This window comes from Hyaena hyaena, unplaced genomic scaffold (assembly GCF_003009895.1).
Source record: "Hyaena hyaena isolate Hyena2069 unplaced genomic scaffold, ASM300989v1 scaffold_99, whole genome shotgun sequence".
Classification (NCBI taxonomy): Eukaryota; Metazoa; Chordata; class Mammalia; order Carnivora; family Hyaenidae; genus Hyaena; species Hyaena hyaena.
The window spans coordinates 2,886,936-2,899,190 of NW_024080731.1; the positions used below are offsets into that span (position 1 = coordinate 2,886,936).

Genomic DNA, 12,255 nt, shown 5'->3' on the forward strand with positions numbered 1-12,255 from the left:
ATCTTAATCCTGTTGCCAAAGAAAAAGGTAGACCCAGGGGCCCAGAAACCAATATGGAGATTGGAAGTGAGACGGATGCTGTGTTGATTTTTAAGCCATATTTTGTTTGTTTGTATATTTATTTATTTTAATAATTTATTGTCACAATAGCTAACATATAGTCTTAGCTTCAGGAGTAGATTCCTGTGGTTCATCACTTACACACAACACCCAGTGCTCATCACAACAAGTGCCCTCCTCACTGCCCATCTCCTGTTTTCCCCACCCCCCCAATCCCTCACCCCCATCAACCCTCGGTTTGTTCTCTGTATTTAAGAGTTTCTTATGGTTTGTCTTCCTCTCTGTAAATTTTTCCTTCCTTTCCCCTATGGTCTTCTGTTAAGTTTCTCAAATTCCACATATGAGTAAAAACATATAATACCTGTCTTTCTCTCACTGGCTTATTTCACTTAGCATAATACCCTCCAGTTCCATTCACATATTGCAAATAGCAAGATTTCATTCTTTTTCATCTTTGAGTAGTATTCCATTGTATATGTATATCACTTCTTTATCCATTCATCACTTGATGGACAGTCAGGCTCTTTCTGTGATTTTACTATTGTTGATAGTGCTGTTATAAACATAGGGTGCATGTACCCCTATGAATCAGCATTCCTGTATCATTTGGATAAATTCTTAGTAGTGTTATTGCTGGGTTGTAGGGTAATTCTATTTTGAATTTTTTGAGGAATGTGCACACTGTTTTCCAGAGTGTAAACTATATATTATTAACATCGTAGCATGTTCGATGACAGCTGTCAAATATATAGGTAAAATATGGTCACATGAAAACATTTATGATCTTTATATCCGCCACAAATTAATGAAAAAACCTGAAGACTTCCAAAAGATGATGTAGCAGCAATGGAAATGCATCACTCAAATCTCCTCTCATGGGAGGCAGAGTTGACTGAGAACGCCAGCTGCTACACCATGGGATCCAACACTGTGTTCCTGCTGAAGTCACACTTCCCCCGGGTGTTCCCAGCCAATGAAGAGCATGGTGGGGTTACAGTAAATGAGTTGCTGGCCCACTCCCATGACGTGTGACATTGGCTCAAGGACTCCCCATTAGTAAGCCCAGAATTTTCTTGGTACCGTGCTGCTGTCTGAGACTCTTCCTACCCAATCTTCCTTTCCTTTTCTCTCTCATTCACAGGTGTCAGACTCTGCCTACTTTTCCTCTTTATAATTCAAAATGTCTTCTCAATAAAGCTCTTTCACATTAAAAAAAACCCAAAAGACAGAAAACTCTGTTGGCCCATCGGTGAATATACTGCTTTGGATCCAATCTACTGTGGGAGAAACAAGAATATTGAGGCTGCTGTATTAGCAGGAACTTTGTATTGGATTGTTTCCCTTAAAGGGATAGGGGCTAAGACAGGTACTTAGATTGACTGACATGTGGAATAAAATAATATTCTACTTTGAGAGGTGCTGACATTTTGTTTTGGAATCAGTTGGGAGAATATTTTCTATAAATGTTTGTAGTACATTAGAATAAAGGGTTTGAGGAATCCATGTGGCACACGGATGTTGACCTTTTCCCTCTAGCTTTATAATCATTACTTACTATGTTGGTTAGCAACTCTGTTGCATTATCTCCAAATCTAATATTAACTTGAAATACATTAGAAATGAAAATTATAGAAACATGACTCTTAGGAATTGATATTGTTTCAAGTAACTGTCAGCAATAATATGATATTACAAAACAGACCATGCAATATAGAATATCTTGTGGCATTTCTGAATTTAATATAAAGAATAATCTAACATTGAGGGAACTTAATTAATCATAATATAAAGGTAATGGCAATAGAAAGCCTTTCAGCTGCCTTTTCACATCCCATAATCTAAATAACTTTTCTCAGGAGGAAGAGCAAAATAAACCCTGAATTACATATTTTTTTCTTCTTTGAAAATCATTCATTAAGGCAGAAAATATGGCATGATTTTTTTGAGTTGTACAATGCCATGATATTTCTAATGACCTTTATTATTCTCCTTTTCAAAATGTAAACAATGCTTTGCAAAGGGATTATTTAAGAAGAAAAGCTCTCAGTCCCCATGAAGGAAGGAAGGAAAAATGGGTCACAGAGGGACACATTAATTACTTTGTCAACACCATTCATTGAAAACCTATCCTCCTGGCACTATGCTATAGTAATTACATATAAGACAGAAAGAATTTGGCCAAACCAAAAGAAATATTGAGCTAGCATTCATATTGCTTCATAGTGATATGAAGCACTAAGTGTAGAGAATTTATAAGACCTATATGGTTTCCGGGTATTTGAAGACTTTTTCACTTTGAAAATAAACACTGACCCATATATCTAAAAATGAAAAGAATTCAGGAAATGTGTGTGGGCCTTTGAAAATTGGACACAGAATTCAAAGAGAAATGCCACATTTTTTTTTCTGGTGAAATTCCCACCTTTTACAAGTTAGTGAGAACACTCTTAGAGCAGTGTGGCTTTTAACTTTTGGAGGGATAAGGACTTTAAACTCTGATGAAAACCATGGACTTTCTTCTTTGAAAAATATAGATAATCAAAAAACAACATTTTACAATGAGTTTCTAGGGTCTGTAGAGCTATAGAAGCCCATCCAGGAAGCTGATATCAAACAAGAAACCTTGATTCTAGAGAATGTGTTCTTAGTGGATACAGTTGGAAGTGGCTGAAGGAAGGAGAAGGTGAGATAGGAGGTGAGGAAGTTCAGAATATATAGGTTAAGTACCATTTTCCTAAATGAAAGACTCCCTTACAGTTGACTTTTCTGCCCAGTAATTGCTAGACCATTCCTTTCTCTATAAAAGTAGCATTTTAAAACTTAGGATTTTGAACACTGTCTCTGCTCATATTGAGCCAAGTGTCCTTGGACAATCACTTAATCCTTTTTAACTTCACTTTCTAATCTGTAAAGTGGAGATAATTTAAAAATTACCATAAAAATTAAATATCAAAGAAAGAATTAAATATAACATGTGTAATGTTCAAAGGAAGCCCTCAAATGGTACACATTATTGTATTTACTAACAGTACCAAAGTTTTACATCTATTTCCATTTTAACCTGTAAGCAAGCAATTATTTAGTCAGAAAACTTTTTAAAATATAACAAAAGATGTTGCCTCAAATGAAAATATTTCTTTTAAGATTTCTCCTGACATGCCTTGGGTATTTATTAAAAGGAAACTGGTTGATGAATTTGAGCTATAATAATAAAATAGAAAAAAAAGTTTTGTTAGAACAAAATTTTAACAGAGATATTAGAGATAAATATTTAAAGATTGAACTATCTTGGTTTATTTTTTTATAAACTTTTTTACATTGTTAAATCAAAATGCTTTTTAAGTAAGCTGTATTTTGGTATCAATACAATCCATTGTTAATCTTGGTCTTCTTTAAGATGTTTTTAATAAAAATAACCAAAATTGTATATAGTATATACTTATATTAATGAACTATTTTTAACATTTCAGAGTGCAGATGATTCAGATATATCTGTCATTGCCCAGAACAAGAAATGCTTTGACAACGATATTGTTTGTTCTAAAAGTGTTTTGATTTCAGTTGGGGACACTGAAATTTACCTGAATGACTCTCCTTACAAACAGGTTAGTAAATTATTTCCTTTAGGAACATTTTCACTTGTCCTGAGAATACTGAAAACAAAACAGAAACAATTCAGGGTACTTTTCTCTGAAGTGATTTACTCGATTTCAATTTTCTTTTCTTTGTTGTTTTATGTGGGTTCAGGAAATCATATTTGTCTTTTTTGTTTACACCCTGCTTCTCCATATTCCAATTCTTTCCTTTTTTCTTCATCTTCATGGTGACCATTCTGGCCCCAGCAACCTTCACCAATTTTCTGAATACTTCAACATCCTCCACAATAGGCTCTGGGGTTCCTGTCTTAGTTTCTCTCTTATCCTGACACACTGCAGCCAGAAGTGGCTTCTTTCTAAAATGGGAATCTAATCTGTCACTCTAGTGCCTCAAAACTTTCAAATGACTTCCCAATCCCCTTATACGATCTCACCAATCTGACCATGGTCAGTCACCTCTCCTGCCTCACGTCTCCTCGCTCTCTGCTTAGAGCTCATATTCCAGAAGTTGGAGCTCTTATTAGTTCTTTAAATGATCTATTCTTTCTCTCACCTCTGGTTCTTCATGAATATCATTGCTCCTACCTTTTCTTTAACTTATTCTCCTGTGGTAGGTCTCATCCTAACTTCCTCAGGGAGTTCTTTTTTATACCTTCAAACACTTTGTTGGGACACATATCACACTTTAGTGAAATTCTTTGTGTGGTTGTCTGTCTTTTCCATTTGTCTATGAGTTCCATGAGAAGTGGGGCCACTGTTTCCCTTATTTATTCCTGTATTCTTGGAACCTGCCCAATTTGAAAGAATGAATACATTTCATTCATTCATTCACTTATTCATAATATCAACTATATACCCAAGTCTGTATTAATTATTGGAACTAGAACAGTAAAAAGGGCTTGCCTTTAAAGAATTATACTCAAGCAAGGGAGACATTCAAGTAAACGAGAATGTGCAGTGTAAGGTGCAAGAGTGTATACAGGCCAGTATGGGAATCCCTGAGAAGAAGTCAGCCTTGGATGTTTAGGGTAGTTGTTAAGAGTGTGGACTTTGGAGTCAGTCAGTACTGACTTAGAATCCCTGTTTTTTCCCTTGCTAGCTGTGTCACTTTTACTTAATTGTGCCAAGTTTACTTAACTGTGCCAAGTTTACATAATTTCTTCAAGCTGCAGCTTTTGCAATTGTAAATTTGGGATGATTAGAGAATCTACTTCTTATGTTCATATAACGATTAAATGATATAATGGATTTCAATAAATGGCTTTCCTCTTCTCTTTCACCCTCCTTATTTTTGAGGGCTCAGAAGATATGCTCTGGATTAAATGATTTGAACTGAGTCTTAAAGAATGAGTAGATATTAGGCAGGTGAAGAGGGAGAATAGAAAGGTAGCCAATACAGAAGAATTGTCATGTTGGAAGGAACAGAGATGAAAGATGCAATGGTTTGTTGGAGAACTGTGAGTGGTTTAGTTTGGTTGAAGTATACAGGGATATGGAGGGACAGTGTGGCAAAGAGATTCAGGGAGGAGTCTCCAGGCTCACTTTAAAGCAGGGGACATGGGATCAAGGGCAGTAGACAGGAGGCTGGTTCCAGACCACAGAGACTCTTGAATGGTGTAAGGTATTTGAACTTATTTTATAAGTAAGAAATTTTGGCATTGAGAAAGGACATGATTTGACATATGACTTTTTTTTTTTTAAGTTTATTTACTTTGATAGGGACAAAGAGTGAGAGCAGAGGAGGAGGAGGAGAATGAGGATGAGGAGGAGGGAGGGAGGGAGGGAGGGAGAGAGACAGAGAGAGGGAGAGAGAGGGAGAGAGAGGGAGAGAGAGAGAATCCCAAGCAGGCTCTGCGCTGTCAGCACAGCCCAATGAGGGGCTTAAACTCAAGAACCATGAAATCATGACCTGAGCTGAAACCAAGAGTCAGATGCTTAACTGACTGAGCCACCCAGGCACTCCTAAGATATGGCTTTTAAAAAGTGGCCTCTCTTTGAGATTTTAAAAGCAGAGTTTCTCAAAGTTTGGTCTGTAGATATGCATTAAAATCACCTGGAATATCTATTATAAAAGCTGGTTCCTGGACCCCACCTTAGTAATGGCTGAGGTTGAGAATGAAAATCAATATTTTTAATGGTACCCCCAATTCTTCTTCACACTAAAGTTTGAGGATGAGTGCCTTAGATCATAGCTTATATTTCAGTCAGAAATGTTTAAACTAATCAGGCAGAACTAATCAAGCTTTTGGCAAAACAGTCTCTACATATGTTGTTATCTTTTGGATGTAATTACTGCAGTTTGGTATAGCTATCACCTGGATATTCATTTATAGGTAAAGTTTCTAAGAACAAAAATATGTTTGTTTTAAAAGAAAAAACTGAAGAGAAAATAGTAAATGTTCTTGTAGGGACAGTGTGACACATTTTTGAATTACAGTTCAGTATAACTTTCAACTTCCACTGCTCACCTGTATGAGGTGTCAACAAACCTCCATATCAGGTGTGAAGTATGAAGTGAGATAAAGAAAGTCATAAAAATGGTTCCCCTACTAACATTTTTTTCTTGAACATCAGAAGTAAAAATTAGTACCATTATTTTATGCCAGATGGATTGCTCATCTAGGGGGAGGAAAAAACTGCTGTTGTTTCAATAAACACCCAATTTTGCTTTGTCAAATATGTAAGATATAACTGTTTTATGAATTTATTGAAGCTGCCCTTTAAGTGTTTTAATTCTCCACGTTTATAGCTTATCTTTATAACATTACTAGAATTTGTTGAAAATGATCTCATTCTCATCTAAAGTGGAAGTCTCTATTTTGGGTATTTCCTAACACCCTCATCCTTCTAACAAGAAACATCTTTGCTTCCTTATCTGAACAGAAAGGAGTACAGTATCTCCCTTGAAACAAAGAAAACTGTTTTTCTTGTGCTAAAGAACCCTGTTTAGTAAAAAAATTTTTTAGCTCTACAGGCAAATAGAAAAGTTACCTTTTACACCAGGAAAACCGATGCAAAACCAACATCAAGGAGGTCTAATAAGCTGCCTTATCCAAAAATTATTTTTATGTTCTAAAAATTTGTCAACCATTTCGAAGGAACTTTAATAGGAAAACACACAAAAAAGTATTTCATGGATTGGAAAGAACTATTAGCCACAAATATTGCACTTACTTGCTTTCATCGCTTCTACCAGGCTGGAAGATAGGACCTGTGAACAGGTTGGTGCAAGAAGGTTTTAAAAATATATAAACCACACATTGATCCAGAAGCTAAGATATTGCCATGAGCTTGACAAAGTACATCTTCCAAGGAGCTAACATTCAGGTGGGGGAGAAGACAGATCATAAAGCCCAAGGACAAATCATATAATAGAAGGGTACTGAAAAGTGTGATCACAATGACAAACATAAGTTCAATGGCAGAGAGTGACAGGGGCAGGACAGCTACACATATTATGGGCCTCCTGAGAAATGAAAATGTGATGCCTCTTGTTCAAAGCAGGAATTTTCTCGCCTCCCTTTGTTTTGCTGTCTCTCTTGAACTGTCATAGTGTTTTTTCCTTTATTTTTAAGGCCTTGGTCACTCAGAGACAAGGGTACTCCCAGGTTGAGTGCAGACCCTCACAGGCACCCAGGGCCCCCTGCCCCAGAACTCTAACTTGGCACCTGGAAGTAGAAGGAAGTGAGGTTAGGTAGAGTCCATTAACCATATACATGAGTAACAATATATACTGTTGTATATAATATACTGAGTACTTGTAAGTTTGGCCTTGGTCTAGAAGACTGAAAACTCTTTATAGACATGACAAAGTTTAATTAATTTTCCCTAAGGAATGTTTCCAAAATGTCCTCTATAGTACAGTATTTCCAAACTATGCATTTGTTATCATTTGGGGGAGAAAAATAATCCAAGGATTCCATATCCCCTTCATAATTTTTATTTGGCTTCTGGATAAATTTGCTTTACTTACTTTGATTTAACCATGTATTATTAAAATTATTATATGAGTTAATTGGAATGTCGGATTTAATGTAATCTTTTATAGGGTATAGCCCTTGCTCCTAAGGAACGTTGCATATTTACACTTTAAGCTAAAGATAGTCTAAATTTTCCCAGTGGGTTCCATCTCTAGTTTCTCTCTGATGTTATTATTTATAGTGCACAAATTATTTTCTTTTAATAGAAACATGGTCTATCACTTTCCTATTTCAGAAACTTATTGAATGCATTTTGCATGAAGAATAACAACCCTTGACTGTACAGATAACTGGCTGCAAAAGGGTTTCAGACTATGCTTGTTATGGAAAACATGCTCTAGCCTTTTGGTGCTCTCCTTAGTCCTGAACAAATCTTGAACTTTCTTGCCCCAAGTTTCTATTCAAGTGATTGACTTCTTGGATAGAGATATGTATGACTTCTTGGATATCCATTCATATCCCTTTCCTTGAAGGAGGCTTTCCAAGTCCCCTTAATAGAAATTCACGCCCCCTTCTCTCTCTATATAGATACAGATATAAATAGAAATGGATAGATAGATATAGATGGATCTATCTATTGATATATACCTCTATCTATAGATATATCTATTTATATATAAATCTATCTGTACATATATACTTATATATAGAGAGAATGAGTATACACACACACTTTGTGTTTTTTTTTTTTTTTGAATTATGCAGTCAACCTCATACATTTTTAGTACTCAATCATATTTATTCATTGTTAGCATGGAATTTCTGAGTCAGAAGATATATCCCCTTAATGTACTCTATATCTGTGCCTTTGTTTATACTCTCTTCTATCACAGAAATACCTTCTCCCCTTTGCTCGTTTATCCATATTAAGCCGATCTATCATTTTGTGTCTCATTACCAAATTATGTATTTCCTGTTTTATGCATTTGTTTTATTTTTTACTACAGAATTCAGAAAAGAAAGGGCCAAGCAAAAATACTAGTAACTAGACACTTATTGATGGATATTAAATAATGTTTATATTTTGGTTATAGAACAAGGAATTCATTTTTTTCCTTTCCCTTTTTTAAAGAAACGATCAGGTTTTTTTCTGGAAGATAACCCTACATACCAGCTTTGGAAGGCAGGGTACTACATAGTAGTATACTTTCCAGAGAATGATATCACTATTCTTTGGGATAAAAAGACAACCATTCATATCAAAGTTGGACCCCAGTGGAAGGTAGGTCAACCTATTTGGTAGGTCAGTCTTACAAAATGAGATGTAAGAAATGAAATTACATATACCTTTCAATGTTTTAAGAAAATAAAATAGTTGATATTTTCTTTAGGAAGTAAGTTATATTTTCAGAATTACTAACTCGTAACCCAGTGAAGAAAAACGTTACCAATTGGAGTACAGTGTTGTGTGCAGTTCTTTTTAACTTTAACCTTAGAGTAACAATTTTCCAAAGTTACTTAGGTCAGCTTCTTTCTTCTCATCTCTTTCAGAGTGGTTATATGATATATTTGTAATATAGTTCGATTCATTTTATTACATTCTGGATTCCATATTTTCTCCACATTCTGGGTTTTTTTAAGTTTACATACAGAACATTTATTTGAAAAAATACTATGGTTTAGAGTTCTATGGATTTTAACAAATGCATGGAGTTGTGTATCTATCACCAGAGTTCTGTATAGAACAGACCTGTCAACTCCCAAATTTCTTCCATTATTTGCCCCATTATTGCCAAGTCCTACTAATCTATTTTTCATGTCTACAGTTTTGTCTTTATGCAGCCTGTTGTGTCTGGCTTCTTTGACTTGGCAAAACATGTTTAAAATACATCTATACTGTTAAAGGAATTAATAGTTTGTTCCTTTATACTGTTGAGTAGTATTTCATTGCAAGGATGTACTAGCTTACTTTTTTCATTCATGGTTGAAGATCCAATCTGGGCTGTTTAGAATTTTTGGCAATTTATATTTTAAATTGTTTTAAATATTGTTTTCTGTTAAATGTTTTATAAATATTATTAAATATGTTTACAATTTTAAATATTTTAAATAATATTAAATATTTTAAACTCATTTATTAAAGTTGTTTTTGAAACACTGATACATTTTTAGAGAACCAGTTTGTATGAAATTGAAATTGAGACTCATAGATATAATCTGTGGCAAGTTAGGGAAAAAATGGGGTAGTAACCATGTATTCTTATAAAACGATGAAAACGATACATATTTTTAAAGATTTTAATATATTGTACATTGAAGATATGATTGTATATTGTCAAGTCATTTTCTTTCAACCTCAAGTGAGATAAAGTTCATAAATCTCTTACTAGGTGTTTGTTGGCTTTTGCATTTCTTTGATGGAAATGAAATAATTTAGTCATTGTCATACTTTCTTCAACCATATTCCTCTGCCACTTTTATTATGTATCCTCTCTTCCTTACTTTTTGGAAGTGACTTAACCAATTATTCTTCTACATCTCCTCTTTACTTCTGCCTTAAATTGTTGGGTGGTCAGTGGTGAAAGTGGCCAGTGTCTTTGGATAGTTATTGTGGCTTCTGAGAGCTGAAGCACCATGGGAAGCAATGGTCATGACAGGTGCAATCCCAGGTTTATTGTCAGCTTTCTGGAGACATAGGCAGCCTACTTCACCATCTACTAAGGGCTGCATTCCATTCTCCAATACATTAAGAGGGCATTTGGTTTCCTTAATTTCAGTGTTTTAAGGAGGATTTCCATTGTTTTAGGAAGATCATTCTTCTCTCTACTTTTGGTTTATCTTCCTCTTGTAAGCAAAGTATTTCACATTATTTGAGAAAATGCAGTGGGTAATATTGATATGAATTATTCATATGGTACTTTCAGTAACCATTTTATAACCTCTAATAACTTTTTTATAAATATGAAGAAAACGTGGTTTTATTTGTTGTGTCTCATGGTGACATGATACATGAATATGAAAGTTAATTTTTTTCTTTAGAAGTTATGTTTTGAAAATTTTGGCTTTTCAAAGTATGACCTAATGAACAGTATATTATTTTTATTGTTTCAACACTTACAGTGGTATAAAGTCTTAAGCATATCAGGTGGGGCTTTCATATTAAAATTTATATGTATATGAACATATACAAAATATATATGCATATACAGATATACTGTACTGTCTGTATTATACTTCTCCAAGTTACTTACATTATTAGTTGTATCAATGCTAAGACAATGGTAATTGTGGATGGATAAAATTTGGGGGATGGTAAAACATGATAAGAATTTTAAAATAAATACTAAGTAGATATGAAATTACACCATCTTGAAACATATTTATATGTGTGGAAATCCTTAAAATGTCAATTTTAAATCTTTAAAAATTTTTAATAACAGTCCTTAAATGTTGACGTGGATATAGAATATTTAATATGTAATGATAATTTTCTTTCACTTTAGAACAAACTGTCAGGATTATGTGGAAACTTTGACAAATGTACTTCAAATGATATGACCACATCCAATAATTTAGAAGTGAGAAATGCTCAAGTATTTGGAGACAGTTGGGCATTAGGACAGGTAAGTAGAATATATGTTTTATAGAACTTAAAAAATATTTTGGTATTTTTATTATTTTATTCTTATAGGAATATTTATTTAGATAATACTATTTTATGTCATAGCAGACAAATTACTTTCACATTTACTTTCTCATGTAATTCTTGTGACAATCTTATAACGTAAAGGGCATTGCCTCTATATTAGAGATGATTCAGAAATTGAAGCTGAGGAACATTAAATGACTTGACTAATATTATATGTCCAGAAAGAAGCAGAGGTGATGTTCAAGTTCATATCTTTTAATGTTTATTTATTTTTGACAGAGAGAGAGAGGGAGAGAGAGAGAGGCAGACAGAGAGGAAGACACAAAATCTGTAGCAGGCCTCAGGCTCTGAGCTGTCAGCACAGAGCCCGATGTGGGGCTCAATCTCACAGACTGCAGGATTATGACCTGGGCCAGAGTTGGATGCTTAATTGACTGAGCCACCCAAGTGCCCCAAATTCACATTTTTTAATCTCATACTTTTCCTTCCATAAAGCAAATACTTTATTAAGGTATTTATATTTCTAATAATGTAAATTTTTCCAATTCAAAGTACTGGATGAATGAAAAACAGAATTTCTTACCATTTGTTCTCCTGACATGGCTGTGTGTGGGGTGGGAATGGGTAGGGAGTGGATTTGTGGTCGACTACCTTTGGGAGCCATTTGAATACATTAAATTAGATGTATTTCTCTTTTGAAGGATTTCCTGAGGCATTCTAAGCTTCCAAGGTAGGGATGAATTTGAAGGGTTTCCCAACTTATTGACAAAGAACCTATGTCTTTATGTATTAGTTTTCAAAAAAATAGTGTCCTATATGTCACACTTTGAGAAATGCTGCATTAACTCAGAAAACAGAGTCAAACTGAAAACTGGTGTTACTCTTTTCTTTGACATTTTCTTTTTAGCCTATTTTTCTTTCTAACTCAAAGCAGTATCCACAGCTACAGTTTTCTGATTGGTTACTATTTGATTAATTGCTTTACTGCTTTACCCAATTTACCTAATATATCTAAATTTCTTTAAAAACA

General features: G+C 34.3%; 1 protein-coding gene across 1 annotated transcript in view; it reads left to right on the top strand.

Annotated features, from left to right (window-relative positions):
• The window catches only part of OTOGL (otogelin like), a 145,092-nt gene that overhangs the window by 73,093 nt on the left and 59,744 nt on the right, over positions 1-12,255 (top strand). The window contains 3 exon segments of the mRNA XM_039235570.1: positions 3,531-3,665; positions 8,709-8,858; positions 11,080-11,199. Coding sequence (XP_039091501.1) covers positions 3,531-3,665; positions 8,709-8,858; positions 11,080-11,199 — 405 coding nt within the window.